General features: G+C 39.6%; 1 protein-coding gene across 1 annotated transcript; it reads left to right on the top strand.

The window, feature by feature from the left end:
* On the top strand, nt 1-3,623 carry LOC101162120 (protein phosphatase 1 regulatory subunit 15A-like). The gene is made up of 3 exons (XM_004069395.4): nt 1-507; nt 944-2,223; nt 2,803-3,623. The coding sequence occupies exons 1-3, from the start codon at nt 345-347 to the stop codon at nt 3,025-3,027; spliced, it is 1,668 nt and encodes a 555-aa protein (XP_004069443.1). The 5' UTR covers nt 1-344; the 3' UTR covers nt 3,028-3,623.
* Nucleotides 3,624-16,901: the final 13,278 nt, after the last annotated feature.

Genomic DNA, 16,901 nt, shown 5'->3' with positions numbered 1-16,901 from the left:
AGCTGACTTGTTTTGGAAACCTGTCCGTTCTGTGACATTCCTTCTGTCCAATCACAGTAGAGCGTGACGTCACCGCTGGTATATATTTGGTTGTATTTCGCCCTGTGTACTCATTCCACAACTAGAAGACAACAGCGATAAGAAACATGGAGCAGCAGAATCGGGACTTTTGACAAAGGAAAATCAGAAAATGACTGTCAAACGCCAGAAAATGAAGCGACAGCTCAGCGACGCTTGTCTGCCATCAGCACAAAGACGGAATCTACTGGTTTTCGTTGAAGAGTATCAGAATACGTGAGGGATTAGTCTCGACTGTCGCCGTAATCGAGAGGGAAGAAGGAAATATGGCTACGGAGGTTTCCGAGAACGGCTCTCAGCCAACGGCCATGGAGAAGTTCGGGATCGGCGGCGGGATGGCGCTTCTGCCGTGGACCAAGCAGATGCTCACCGTGCTGTGGGAACAGCTGCGGTTGCTGGTTCAAGTCATTTACTACACCTTTATGTCCGGTATGAACGTTTTTCTTTTTTTTAAAGCTCTTCTTCAAATGCGTAACTCACGTAACGTGTTTTCTGCACATAAGTGCGACATCTGCTTTACTTTACGGCAGTTGTGAATTAACAGTCAAAAACGTTTACCACTTCACTATATATGCTTTAAAAATCAACGATTAAGGCAGTCCCTTAGTTTTTCGTTTACTTCCGTCCAGTCTCCATGGTAATTTAATCCTCAACAGCAATGTACAATTTTCCTTCCGTATTTCGTTGTCTGGGGTCGTAAACTAATAGTTCAAAAATATGTTTAAGGGAACTTCTGTCATTTCAAGAAAATGAACAAATCAGGCTTTTTAATTTGCACATTTTAGCTCTTGTTTTTTTTTTAAACTACAGAATTAAATCTTCAAAAATCTTGGACTGAATTCCGCTCTGTTTTTTATCCTTTTAGTTTTCCAGATGTTCAGGTTTGAGGTCCACGTGAGGATCACAGATGAAACTGGAGAACACATCCAGCACATGAGCTCAGCAGCAAACCCATCTGAATCCTTCCTGTTCTCCTCCGTGGTTGGTGGTTCGAACCCTCTTTCCAACTTCTGTGCTGACGTTGGCGATCCTTTCCCCGGGAAATCCACTGCTGAGGCCCTGCTGTCCAGTCTGCGGGCTGATGATCTATGCTGTGGACTGATGGATGACTTGGTGTCCAGAACGGCGGGGAACGAGGACGGCATCTTTGTCGGGAAACAGTCCACCTGGAAAGTGGGATTTCCAGGCGATTGGAACATCTTCGTGTCGAGCAGTGACAGTTCTTGTTCGAATGATGCGTCCCACAGAAACAGCGAGAAGTTCTTCAAAGCAGATCTATGTAAGGAGAGAGTTTTCAAACGGGACACTTCAGAGGACGACAGAAGTTCCCATTGGAGCAGCGAGGAAGAGCCGCATGTCGTAGAGTTCGAGAGTGAAGACACAAAAGCACTTTGGGAATCCTTGTCCAAATCAAACGACCCGTACAACCCCTTCTTTTTCTCTGCCTGCATTTCAACCAAAACAGACATGGGGAAAAGCAAAAGCGCAGCAGGAGGCAGCTGTGACGCTGACCTCAAGTTAGCAAGCAAGTCCAAAGAGGAGGTACAAGGGCCTCCAAGGCTGAACATGTGGCTCTGCCGCTCCGACAGTGAGAGCAGTTGGAGCAGTTGGGCCGGTTCAGATTGCTCGAGTCCAGATTTTGACCAGGAGGAAAGTGATAAACTCTGGGAGCTATTCAGCAGCCCCGGAGACCCCTACAATCCTTTGAGCTTCTCAGCCTGTAAGGTCACCTCCCAAACCCGTGCCAACTCTGCCGCCGGACAGGCCTCCTCTCCTGCACCTCCCTCACGGCGCGACCCAGACGATGAGGAGAAAGAGAGCGGTTCCCCGCCGTCAGAGGATGACGAAGAAGAGCTGCTCTGGAAATCTCTCAGCCCAAACCATGACCCATACCACCCCCTCAACTTCCAGGCCTCCTTTCAGACCACACCAACACTCCAGCTGGACAAGGCCTCAAAGCTTCCTCCCACGGAGAGCAGAAGACTCACAAAAGCATCCAAACAATCCGGACCTGCCAAACCCGCTCTGGCAGAGAGGCCGGTAAAGCAGCACTCCCATCCCGACAGAATTCTGGTACCCTGGAAAAGACCACCAGGACAGTCGCCTCCAGAGGAGAGGAAAACCAAGAACGCCTCATCAAAGCAGGTCATTAAGCTCACAGATCTCTGCTTTAGATACTCTACCAGGAAGTCAGCTCCCAAAACAAACTTAGAACTAAATGTAGAGACCATGAAGAGTTTAACTATAAAGCAAACCAAAGTAACTTTAACATCCATCTTTAATTTGGCACAGTCACTAAAGAGGCCGAGGTCACATGTTTACAGTTGAAACATAGTAATCATCAGGAGTGTCCTGACTTCACAGATCAGCGATAATAATCCAGTGACACACCATGTCCTGATCAGCTGCTGATTGTTAGACCGCTGCGGAGCTGGTTGTCAGGACTGAGCTGGTCATGTGACCTTGAGTCAGGGGGAAAATTGTGAAGAGAAGTTGCAGCAGTGTTGCAAAGTCAGGAAGCTGAGTTGTCATTTAATGACCTCAGACTCTAAATTCATCCCTGAGGATAAACCGTAATGTTTATCTGATGATTTCCCTGCTTCTGTTTGTAAAGTTCAGGGTACATTTTAAAAACTGTAAACCGGATTTTTACCTGCTAACATAAGCATGTGGTATTTGGTGAAGAGTTGTTAAATTTTTCTTTTTTTTCTTTTTGGCCTTTAGGTGCGGTTTTCTCCTCAAGTCCAAGTTCATGTCATGCGTACCTGGCCCTTCGCCCGCCAGGCGTCCCGCAAAGGACTGTGGGAAGAAATGGCGCGGGACAGAGACCGCTTCCGGAGGCGGATTGTGGAGACGGAGCAAGCCATTGGCTACTGTTTCAGTCCGCCTCACAGACAGAAGATCCAGGCATATGTAGAAGGTGCCTTGAGAAAAGCAGAAAGGTCCTGAACTCTGACACGATTGGTTGGTTGTCAGATGAGGACCCGTGATTGGTTGCAATGCAACAGTGATTTTAATTTAGTATTTTTATTTTGGCCATCTTAAATGTTTGGTGTGAAGCTAAACAACCTTGTACCTCAAAGGTTTTATACATTGTGTAGCTGTTGCACTGATGGACACTTTCTCATAGTAACCTAACATGTGGAATGTTGTTTTGTATGCCTTATACACTGACTTAGTAATGTAACCTATTTATGCCCTATGGAGCTTGTTGTGTATTTTTGACTGTTTTTCTACGTGTGACAGAATCCCTGTGACGACTGTAGACGTTTAGAAGTGCTATCACAAAAGCTTTACAGTAGAAGGAATTTGGAAATGCTTATTATTTTTCTATTTTAGCATGATACGAACATATGGAGTTTTTGTGCAGCAGTTCTTTATTTAAAATGTAAGATGTTTGTCTATTTTTTTCGTACCTTGGCTCATGATGGCAGCTTTAACTGTAAAAACTGACACTCGGCCTTTCACGATGACGTTGTGAACATTTTTTGTAGCAAACTGATTGTTCGTACTTGAAAGTCAATAAAATTTGTCACACTATGTTACAGTTTGTTTGGATTTTTCATTTGCCCCAGAAAACTAGAACAAAACACAAGTATTTGACAGAAATCAGTCAAATCTTTTAGTGTTGGTGAATTGTGGAGCAGTGCAGATTTTAGTGTGTGTTTGTGCAAACGTCTAGAGAAACCGGATTTTCTAGTTTGGGCTTTCTTTACATTTAGACTGTGTTTTCTGCTGTCACGCTTTTTGTAAGACTTTACTCTCTAATAATCTTAAATAAAAACAGCACAATTCTGCTTTGATAATTGAGATTTCTGTGTTTAGGTGTATTTGTTTTTTTTTCATATTTCTACAGATATGCTATTAAAAAAACAACATCTTCATGGACAAAACAGTTTTTGCTAAATTACAATTTTTAATGTAAATGACTCATTCTTTTGCCCAAAGTCAGTAAGTTGCATTAATTATCATTTTTGATATTTAAAAGCTTTAAAAAAAGCTCCCTCATTTCTTCCTCACGGTGTCTCTGGCCTTGCGTAGGCCGTCTCCACAGTCACTCAGGAGCTCGTAATTTCCCAGAGGCCCAAGAGTCTGTGTGCAGACTGACTGCTGTAAGGCTGTCATCAGATAAGGTTAAAAAACACAAAGTATGATGAAATGGCTTTCCTACGGGACTAAATTAATTAGCAAATTGGGCTCCAACGCCTGCAGCATGGTGCAAAGGTGAGCAATCAGTTGTGTCAGCGGTGTGTCCTCTGCTGACGCCACCAAAGCGTAGTGCAACACCTGCAGGTTGTTCCACATATACTTAAAGTATTTAATGTTGTGCTATTTTAGATGACCCCACCCTTACATTGACGTGTTCTCCCTACCATGACAAAGGTGGATAAAGGTGGAAAGATTTTATGTAATCCATGGACACCAGTGAAGATCACAAATCATTGAAGAAAAAAGGTTCTAGTGGGTCTAGATGACCCAACTCCCAACGTTAAAGTGCCCAGGATAGCACAAGGGTTACTGTTGTACTTAAAGGTAGAAAAAAACAAATACAAGACTTATATATGTATATTTATTAGCATTAAAAGTATATAACCAAATATTGAGAGAATTGCCTTTAAAGCAAGTGATTCATCATTTGCTCAAGATGAAAATAGTAAAAAGGATCAAATAAAAAAATCTGATATTTCATAAAGGTTAAAGAAAATAGAATGAACATATGAAAACATTTTTATGCCTTTGTAAACATATGCTAGGATATAACTTTCAAAGCAAGAGGTAAGAGGTTTAGGGTATTTTTAGAGTAGAAATGGACGTAGTTGGCAGTTTCTCTGCTCATCTAATTATAGCCCAGACCTTTTGTGTAAACTGCTCCTAATCCAGTGAGCTGCTGTGTGGCTTCAAACCGGACTAGACTGCAATCATGCAGACTGAACTGGCACCTTCCCAGTGCCTCCCCCTCCTCTTGAACCCACTCCTCAAAGTCTCCCTGCAGCTAGCAGAAGCTTTCTGGCCCAGGCGACCCCGTCTCCTGGCAACCGGCTGGAACTGCAAGAAAGGATTGCAGGTGATTGCAGCAGAAACAGCAGCAGGGGCGGCGGGCTTTCTGTTGCACACATGTGGTGGCCTCTGTTACTGCCTGCCACAAAACAGAGTCTCTGGGGTCACAATTAGCTGGTGATGCAACCCACCAGCAGCTTTTGTGTCTGAGCCAGCTTGCTCAGACGGCTGCAGTGGACACAGCAAGTCTGGTTTGCATAGCATTGTGGATGCATTCACAATTTACTCCGCTTTAATTAAAACTCCAATTTACAGTTTTATTCAACCAAGTGGTTTTCTTAAGAGATTTTTGCAATTGTAACATCCACATTTTACCAATGTCAAAGGCTTTGCATCACCTTGTTTTTTAGGTAAAATGTACATTTTTGAGTTCACACAAGATAATGACTTTCCCTGTCACATGCTCAGTTCAATAGAAAAAAAAGTTAATATTTTAAAGTCTTCTCACAATAATTATTATTCCAAAGACTACTGTCTTCTCCAGGTGCCCTTTACCACACTGCATATCGCTTTCATCCTGTTTAACACTCTTGTCTTATTAATTACACACGATGTCTGATTGTTAGCAAGACATTGGTGTAATGTTCAACTACAACCACAAGGGGTCGCAAACCCTTCAAACTACGTGACAAAACGCACATACACACCACGGCCACACATCGTTAATCTTTGATGGGAACAGGAAGGGAAACGCGCATGCGCAGATGATGACAGACACAAACGAGTCTTCCTGGGTTAAAAACTATGGAGTTAATTCAGTCTCAATAATCAGAAATGCACACAACCGGTTTTACAAATGCACACGCTCCGATTCACAAATGTCATTTTATGCAAACGTGAAAAATAAATTCGGAAATACACACCCTGTGTTTCACAAACACACAGATTGTGTTTCACAAATGCACACTAAATGTTTTACAAATGCACAATAAGTGTTTCTCACAAATGTGCACACTGTGTTTCACAAAAAACATTTTAGAAATTCACAATAAATGTATCAGAAATACACAGTAGGTGCTTCACAAAGATTTTTAGGTACACATGTGATGTGAACTCACAGATCATTCGAACTGCAGAATGTGCATTCAAAATCCCGTTCTCGTTTGTGAATCTCCCCGTGTGTGTGAGAGATTTTTCTACGGTGAATATTGAGACTCATCTGACGGAGCGGGTCGACTAATCTCACCATTGGCTAGTGAATCTGTCAATCAAACTCATCGGGAAAGCAGGCGGGTTCGCTTTTAGCCAATCGTATGGCCCCTTACACTTTCTCTACGCTTTCTGCGGGTGGCAAAAGCCCCGCCCATATTTGATTCTGTACCAGTCGGTCGTTAGCGTGTTAGCCTTAGCATGGCTTGTCGGTTTATTGCCTTCGGTTGTCAAAAATTACTGGCTTGTGCAACTTTTCAGTGGACCTGGAAGCAAGGCAACAGTGGTTGAATGCAGTTGACATTGAATCCATCGAACTCTGTACTGGTCATGAGATTTAAAATGAATGTTTCACTCGGGATTGTTTGTACGTTATTCTCTTAGCTTTCATGCTAGCGTCATTTCAACACTCAGACACGGTTTTGATCATATGAAGGTGGAGAAAAATCTTCAACTTCCACAGGTTTTGTGGAGAAACTGCCATCACTTAGCTCCGTACCACGCAGTGGGACTACATTACCTCAAGTTCATCTCACTGTCAATCACAGATACCCAATACACATCCCCTGCTCAGCCCGAAGTCACTTTGCTTGACCTTAATTTTATTTTTTTAATAACTCAAATGTCATTGATTTTATATTGTAACCATATTTCTGCTAACCTCTTGGCCAGGTCACCCTTGCAAAAAAGATCCTCATCTCTCTGGGTTTTATAGCTGGTTAAATACTACACAACAAAAGATGGTCATAGAACAACAAAGTGCAAACATTCACCCTTTATTGCAGAGTAAAATTCAGTGAAAACATGGACAGATTAAAACATCAAAATTTAAGCAAATGTGGGATCTCTACTGATTTGAATTTTATTTAAACTGGAACTAATTTTCATAACATCCTTACATACAATGAAGTCCCTTGAACAATACAGCAGTATTTATTTGAACTCTGTCTTCCTCCCCTCAGTCTCTCTTCTTCTGTATGTAATTATGTCGCCTAAATTAAGTTCTAAACACACTGGACAGTAAAGATGTAGGTCAACTCCCAAACGGTCTGAATTCCACAATGGATTGATGTCGTCTTGCAGTTCCAACATTTGTGGACCCAAAAGGGGACTGTCCCTTACCAGGACATTGATCCCAGGATGAGGTTCAGTCATGGATCCACTCTCCTCACATTTAATCTCTGGAACCAGCATACCCTGACAAAAAAAAAAAAAAAAGATACTGTTTATGAACAGCACTGTTTTTTTTGTGTTTTAGATTATGTAGGAACAGTGACAGACTAATAATAACTTATATTGTTGCTTGCAGGCAGACCTCATATCTCCATAACTGTTTATAATTTTCAAATAAGTGAACCTTAACAAAGTAGTGACATTAGTATATCTGATGGCTCATAAGGCCATGCATTGTGATGCATTTTGAACTTGCAGATGTGCTACTCTTCCTACAAACAAACAATTTAGGGAAATTGTTTGCACCACACAACAATAATCCTTTTCATTCATTTTCGATGAAAATTCACTGTAGTCATTATGATTTCATGATACTCTTCTTGATACTTTCCACTTTAGTCAAACTGCACACAAATCAGTTGTCCAGTACAGTGAGATTAAATAAAGCATTTACCCGGGGATCAGAAACAGGGTTTTGGGTCAAGCCCAACTGCCACAGCTGATTTGGTGTCATGCTTTGCTCCGTCCTGATTGGATGGCTGTCCCACGCGTCACTAAAGACATCCAAACTGGCCTGAATGCGTGGTAGAAAAATGTAATGGCTGCAGAATACGTGATGTGACTGATATTGAGCAAGTCTTGGTCCTCAGGAGAGTGCAGGATGTTGTAATATAAACCAGTAACACTCACGAAGACATCACACCAGAGGAGCTCAATCCTGTATTTGGAAAAAAGCAAAAAGAAATATTATATTGTCAGATTTATTTTTAAAACATCATTCACTTTTATGTATCAGGGCTCCAGACTAACTTTTTTCACTAGGAGCATAGTGGCCCCTAACTGAAAATTTTAGGGGCACAACCAGAAAATTTAGGGGCGCATACCGTAAATCAACATTCTAACCAAATCTACTAATTTCCACTGTATTACAAATAAATACTTTAATAATAGATGCAGAAATTACAATTTGCTGTTTCTAATTCAGTGTCACATTTTATTCTGCACTTTTGAAGATGCAACATGAAGGTAAACTGACAGCACCATCGCTGTCACGACAGTACAACTAAGTAAAAATAGTAAAAAAAATACCATACATTTAGAATAAAAAAAAGTTTTTAGTAACAAGTGATTACCGTAGTAACCTTTCGTAATTTCACAGTTTCAAACAATACTTAAATGTATGTAAATATTAGAGGATGGAAATTCATGTTGGTGACACCAAATAGGTTCAGCCAAGATGCACAATAAGCGTGTTTGAGATCACCCAGATGGACGCAACACTGCACAGATCACCTGGTGTGTGACGTATATTTTTGTTTTTGCTCCAACATCACCTGTCAATCAAAACAAAAATATCACGAGAAAGGGGTGAGAGCAAGACACCAATCAGAGCGAACGCAGCTGGAAATTTAGTATTGAACTGACTAAAAGCTGCCCTAAAGACTAAAAAACAATGCATTATGGGACATGCGTCCTGATGGGTTTTTTGTAGTTCACTGATCAATTAAAATAATTTAAAATACCAACTGATTAAAAAAAGGCTACATCCATTACAAAACATTAAAATAATTATAAAACATGTAATATCACAGCTCATACTTAGGGGGAGAGGCATATTAAAACGAAATTGAATGTTAAGGACAACTCCTAATTCCTGGTCTCTTTCAGTCTCGCTGCAGCTTCGATTTCATGCGAGTTTGAGACCCCTGCTGTACACTCTGTCACTGGTACACTAGCTGCAGGTCGGAAGAACTAATCAATAGTTCGCTTGCTCATAGCTCAGACGCACATATCAGGTTGTGATGATATTTGTCTCCGTTTCCTTCCCACGGATGTTTACGCGCGCTCGATTATCTCTAGGCCCCGCCCCTCCACATATTTTAGCCACTTGCAGTGACTTTCCCTATTCTTCTCACGCGCATTGGCCGCCTCAGGCATCACTCAATGAAACGCGAGTGTGTGCTCCAGTCTCATGAGTATTCGCGTGAGTGTGTGTGTCTGCCTGCGTGCGCGCTCGCGTCTCATTGATGATTTCATCTCACATTTCATCGATCATTGACGTGCTCCTTTCATGTTTAATGTATAAAAAATACGGAGGGTGGAAGAGGCAAATTTACTGGTCGCACATGTGCGACTGGGTGTAAAATTCAGTCGCACACTCTCAAATTTTGGTCGCAAAATGCGACCAAATGGACGCAGTCTGGAGCCCTGTGTATATATTAAAGCTTCTAAAACTAGGTTCAACTCACCGTTGATTGTGTGTACACTTTTCCCACAATGAAGCTGTTTGTGTCAGTTGTACGTACTGTGAGCATTAACTCGGCTATGCCCACATTTTCTCCTCCGTGATCTCCTCTCACCCTGACAATAACATGAAAATCATGTCTCAAACACATAATTACAAATGCATCGCCAATACGGTACACATCAGTTTAAAATGTAATGTTCTTATGCATGTTGCCAATAAGTAGAATTTCTAGGTTAAAAAAATTGCAGGAGTGGGTTACATGTATCACTGGGGGAAAAAATGAGGTGAGAGAGACTGTTAAGGGGGGGTAAAATGTTATTCATGAGGGGAAAGTTTTAGAGTTGCCTTTGTTTATGGAGAGGAGTCTAAAAAAAGTAATTTTATTTTTGTACAAATAACCAAGTACTTATACTGCCTGATATGTGAATAAAAGATTTCTTTATGAATGACATGAATACCTCAGAGGAAAGCCTTACACGTTCACAGCGTCACTGAAGAAGGGCAAGTGGGTGTCTGCACAGTTGTTGTCTGCTATCTTCTCAGGTACAAGATCTATGGAATACAAGTACAAATACTTTCAACTGACAGATGTTTACGGCGGCAAAAATGCTAAATTCCCAATTGACAGGTAAAACAGTAATACAATAGGATGATAAAATATGAAATAGAATAGAATAGAAGGGTATTTAATAATCCCTGAGGAAATTTTTTTTAAATGGCCATCTTAAAAAAACACATAAGTGTTTGTGTTTTTACATGCATTACAAATAGAAATATCACAAAATAAAAAGATTGATAAAAATAGGTAAATAATTGGAAAATCAGTGGGTAAAATTAAAAGAAATTACTTGTAAGATGCCCTGCCAGAGAGTTGTATTGCCTGATGTCACGAGGAACAAAAGATTGTCACGCTGTCACGCTTCAGTAATTCCTAGAGAATAAATAAAAACACAACAAACATGGATTAAATCATTTAGCTGTCTGATCTTAAATTACATAATTTTCAAATATATGAAAGGGGAATTTTTTAAAACACTCTTGCTATGATTACTTGAGCTTGTAGTAAAGAACACCTTTAAAAAAAATCAGAGACAAGACACTGATCACAGGAAGCCTGTGTGTAATACTTACAGTAACTTCTACTCTAATCACTGTTGACAGCTGATTTCTCCCATCCACCCTTTCTGTGACTACTTATCGACTACAAAACAGCCTAAAAACATAATGTTTGGGATTCTTGTCATTACGTCATTGGAAGTAAAGATACGGGGAATTTAGTGGCTGTCACTCTGACACAATCTCACAGGGCTGGTCATCACAATGAATACGGGTTCTAACGTTAGAAACTTAATGAGGCTTCTTTCATTCAACAGTGGATTCATGTATGTTATATTTAAAAAATGCCGTTTTCATGAATGTCATATGAATTAACTTTGTTGCACAGTCCACCCCGTCTTAAAGTCTGGGTTGTGAAAATGCTGTGTCTAACTTTAACCCGGATCGCGTTTACATAAGGCAGCACACGGAACAACTAGCTAGTTAGCATAGCATAGCATCAGTGTTTAAACAAATCGCCGTCTCCAAATCAATACTTTTTATTAAACTTTCTTTGCTGCTGTAAATCCGGCATGCTTTTCCCCTTAGTTCCTTATGAATCATGTTAAGAACCTACAGATCATTGGCTATAGATGCTAGCTTGAACCGACACCGGCTTGAACTTCACTCACACTCACAGGCAGCCACAACTTGCACAGGCTAAGCAAAACAAAGCTAAGCTAATTTGCGGTGGGGGTACTCTGCAAACGACTCGGCTGCAGTGTTCATAAAGCATTCACACATGTCACTTGGCAAAGGAGAACGCTTCAACTTAGTATTCAATAACATTACAGGACGTACAACGAGGGAATGATCAAATAAATGCATTACTTACGGGCTGAGACTGATCCCGTTCAGAAGACCTCTCCGCCATGTTTGCCGCCCGCGTCCTTTCAACTGCTGTGCTGAACAGCTCCCTCCCTCGTCACTTTGAAAGTGAGGAGTGTAAGGGGCCATTCGATTGGCTAAAAGCGAACCCGCCTGCTTTGCCGATTAGTTTGATTGACAGATTCACTAGCCAATGGTGAGATTAGTCGACCCGCTCCGTCAGATGAGTCTCAATATTCACCGTAGAAAAATCTCTCACACACACGGGGAGATTCACAAACGAGAACGGGATTTTGAATGCACAGTCTGCAATTCGAATGATCTGTGAGTTCACATCACATGTGTACCTAAAAATCATGTTTGTGAAGCACCTACTGTGTATTTCTGATACATTTATTGTGAATTTCTAAAATGTTTTTGTGAAAAACAGTGTGCACATTTGTGAGAAACACTTATTGTGCATTTGTAAAACATTTAGTGTGCATGTGTGAAACACAATCTGTGTGTTTGTGAAACACAGGGTGTGTATTTCCGAATTTATTTTTCACGTTTGCATAAAATGACATTTGTGAATCGGAGCGTGTGCATTTGTAAAACCGGTTGTGTGCATTTCTGATTATTGAGACTGAATTAACTCCATAAAAAACAGCAATCAAGAAAACAATCTATAACGATACAAACAGTGTAGTTATTTTACCAAATGGCATTTCTCCCAGATTATTAATCAACAAAGGAATGAAATAAGGCTGTCCAATATCACCGTTACTTTTTATAACAGCAACAGAAATGTCATCAGTACTTGTAAAAAAAACTCTTGTTTCTGTAAAGTCAATGTCCTGGGAGAACAGTTAGCCATTACTCAGCTAGCAGACGACACGGCCATATTCATGAAGGACAGTCATCAAATACCAGAGATCATTCAGACCGACCGTGGATTTTCTCTTTAAAGCATCTGATTTAAAACTAAATCTCAGCAAGTGTGAATTGTTCCCAATTCACCATTCTGATCAGTCAGTTATTCATAACAGACCTGTTAGGACTGTTGTGAAATGTCTTGGTGTTCATATTACCAAAGATAGCCAAACAATTTAAACATGTGGTCACAGCGTGACATTTCTATTCTGGGCAGAGTGTTTCTCACTAAATTAGAAAGTTTATCCAGATTCATTTATCCATCATATTCACTCCCAATTCCTAAATCTGCAAGGAAAGCAGTAAACCAGGCCAATTTCAACTTCATCTGGAAAAACAAAACTATTTACATAAAAAAAAGAATAATAATTCAGGATTATAGTGAGAATGGACTTGAAGCCATAGACTTTGAAAGTTTAGATGGTATGATTAACCCTTGTGCTATCCTAGGCACTTTAACATTGGGAGTTGGGTCATCTAGACCAGTGTTTTTCAACCTTTTTTGAGCCACGGCACACTTTAACCCTAACAAAAATCCCGCGGAACACCAGCATCCAAAAAAAAAAAAAGCAGAAATTCATGGTCTGTATTGATTCCCCCCCCCCCCCCCCCCGCCCCGCGCAATCTCACGTGGATTTTTGTGATAATTGTGGCAGAAAAAGCAGGCTGTTTTTTCTAAGAGATGAACCACCAGCTAAAGACGAGCTTTAGCTGGTATTTTTGTTAGAACTGAGCGACTTTATCAGCAGAATTAAGAACAAGGAAGTGAAGACTTTATCCACTTCTGATTGGTCAGACTGATGACATGTGATTAAGCCTTCAAGAATGATTGGCGGAGACAGTTAAAGGGGCGGGACTTTTCCTTGCACAGTTATAGCTGTAGCTAAATCGTGGTACCGTGATTCTTATCAAAATGTCTTTAATAGAATTAAATAAACACAAAGAAAAAGTAATTTTAAGATCTTTTATATTCCTAACTACTCAATGTTTTATCAGGGCCTGTTTGGATGAACACAGAGCTGAAATCCTGGAGATAGAAAATGTTTTTAGATCAGTTAATGAGGGCAATTTCTCCACGGCACACTGCACACTGGTTGAAAAACACTGATTTAGACCCACTAGACAATGCTCTGAACCTTTTTTCTTCAATGATTTGTGATCTTCACTGGTGTCCATGGATTACATGAAATATTTCCACCTTAATCCACCTTTGTCATGGTAGGGAGAACACGTCAATGTAAGGGTGGGGTCATAGGAGCACAAGGGTTAAAAGAAATTGGCTTAGGTCTTTTCTGCAAAATGGAAGAATTATTTGGTTTCATATTCCTTCAAACATTTTCTCTCATCTTGGGGGCATTGAGTTCCTCCTAAAATGTGACTTTGATTACAGAAAACTTCCTATTAAACTTTCTACTTATCATCAGCAGGTATTACTGTACTGGAAGCTCATGTTTAATCATAATTTTAGTCCACACAACACTCCCATATGGAACTGTTGGTATATTTTATGTAGGAACAAATCAATATTTTACAAAAATTGGATTGATAACGGTATTTGGTCATTATTACATATTATGAATGATAATGGAAACATGATCTCATTTGAAACTTTTTCCAGTAAGTTTAAATTGAATGATAGAAAACAATACAACAATGTGATCAAAGCAATCCCTCAGACTTGAATCCAAATGTCCTCCAGTCTGGTTCATAGTGTTCAAGTTCAGCTTCCATCTCTGTTGTTTAATGGTCGACCGGTTAATTCAAAACTTCAGAACTCATTTATTCTATCTTTGTTTGTTAGAGAACTCTTTCCAACATCTTACAAAAATCATTCTATGTCAGCATTACACAAAAGAAGAAATAGGATAGCACAGGGTTAATACAAAACACTCCTCGGTTTTCTAATTAGTTTTTATTTTTAAATAAATTTTATTGCACATTATGCCATTTTACATTTTGCTTCTCAGAATTATAAATACTATTAATACACAGATTAAACTCAGAAAAGAATACATTGAAACAAGATTTTCCACCACAGAACTTACATTTGTGAATATGAAATTTGGCCAAAATGAGCAAGAGATTTAAAAGCAAACCAGTCCTTTTTTATATTCTTTGATATAAGATCCAAAAATACATATTTCCAGAATCAAACAAAAAAAAGAACCAATTAGGTCATAAATGAAATCACAAATATTTTCGGTTTTCAAATTAGATTAATCTTAGGCTCAAACTTCTATGACGTAGCAGTTGAACTCTGCTGCCCTCTTGTGGGGAACGTTACTAATAACACCAGATCAGAAGAACCATGTGGTCCAGGTCCCCATGAACCAAAACCCAAGGTGAGACTAACTAACTAACTAACTAACTAACTAACTAACTAACTAACTAACTAACTAACTAACTAACTAACTAACTAACTAACTAACTAACTAACTAACACTTTTTTGTGGCCATTTATTTGTAAAATGTAGCTTATAAATATTTAAAATAATTGATGTGTAAAAGTACTATATTGTACTGTATTACTTTTGACAGCAGCACATACCAGTTCCTTTCAAAATAAAATATACCCTGTGTCTATTAAAAACTTCCAGCTGCAGTAGATTTACTTGCAATTATACTTTAAGAACTTTGTCTATGAACTACAACTAGACACTAGATAAGAGTTTGAACTTGTTCCACTCTGACAATATCGAAACCTTCACAATCACGTTGCTTGGCTCTCAGTGCTTTAGTGTAGTCAGCAGTGGCAAAAAAACAACAAAACAACAAAAGACATTTAAGTTTCACTCATGTAAGAACACCTCAGTTTCCGAATGTTACAATAATGACAAAACTTCACTAGCGTTTTTTTTTAAAAACTTTAAAGAGCCACAATGGAGCAAAGAAAGAGCTGCATGTGGTTCGTATAGGTAGATCTTCAAGACATTGTCAATTCAAAAGTAGCTCACACGCCAAAAAAGTGTGAGCACCCCTGTTCTAGAGCCTCAGGTTGCAGATCCCTGCTCCAGATACAGGGAGAAAAGGCTCAAAAACCAACCAACCAACCGACCGACAGACTATCTAACTGACTGCAAGATTCAGTTTGTTTACAGAACAGATAACAAAAACAAGGTGAGACTAAATCTCGTGCAAAGGAGACGCCTTTCAGTGAAACTGATGCCAACTTAACTGTTTGTGTTCATGGATCCAATCCTTTAATCAGGTTTTGGGAAAAAAGGTACCAAGACACATTTTCATGGATTCAGGTTTTAAAGCCATTTGTTTAAAATAGTTAGTGATAAGACAAGAAAACAGAGTTACACAGAAAATGACCGAATTAAAACGATTTTGGTCGTATGGAAATTTTCACAAATTAATTAAGCCGTTTGGTAATATTAAAAGAATTTAGACTGAATTTAGCAAGCTGTTGCAATGTAAATATGTTCCTCTAATGTCCACCAGAGGGAGACAAAGTGATGAAAAAACCTCACTCTTTAATGACCCAATGAACAAATATTGCTTACAACTTGTCACTTTTACAGAGAACATTTATTTCCAAACTATAGTCCTTCAAAAATATAATTTTAGTGATTAAATAAAGTTTTATTGTTTTGCTCCAAAGCTTCAGAAAACTTATAGTTTACAAAGCAATTCTACATCCAATAGCAATCCACCTGACTACTGTAATTCTTTGTATTTATGAATTTATTCTATTGCCAGAGTGTGATCTTATCACGAAACTTCTTGCGACTCTTCTTTTGTGGCCTTTTAAATATCAAACCTAATGTCCTCTTTAAATTGCTCAGAAAGCTTCAAATGAGTCCATTCCTGGATGAAGCAGTAATTGAACTGTTTTGTTGATTGTAGCTTACATCATCCAGGTGAGTTTCTCAAGCTTCCAGGTTACCTTTAGGTGATCCATTTTACTTCTACATTAAGAAAGTTACAGAACAAAAGAGTGCTGTATGCAGCAGTACAAGTTGTGAACTCAGCCATGCATTATTCACCCGTTATTTGCATGAGATACAACTGTAAAAACAGAGCCAGAGGGGTTTGTGGATGGTATATATGTGCTTTTCTGAGAATTTTACTGGTGTATTTTTTTTTTTTTACTTTTTGCTACAGAAAATGTTGGCTGCTCCGCCAGCAGGTGTTGACTTGATGCTAAGAAAAGCGAGGACTCTCCAACTCAACCCTGGAAGATTCAACTCCCCTGTATGTAGCATGTAGCTTAAAGGGACGGAGGGGGGGGGGGGGGGGATCAGGAGTGAAATAGTCACTGACAGCATTTATCTGTTCTGTTAGGGCTTCAGGTAAAACTTGTTTGGTGAGTAAGCAAAAATGATATCAGTCAAATGATTTTAATCTAGTTCTT

The sequence above is a fragment of the Oryzias latipes genome, chromosome 6 (genome assembly GCF_002234675.1).
Source record: "Oryzias latipes chromosome 6, ASM223467v1".
In the NCBI taxonomy this organism is placed as follows: Eukaryota; Metazoa; Chordata; class Actinopteri; order Beloniformes; family Adrianichthyidae; genus Oryzias; species Oryzias latipes.
This window is presented reverse-complemented; position numbering and strand designations above follow the sequence as displayed.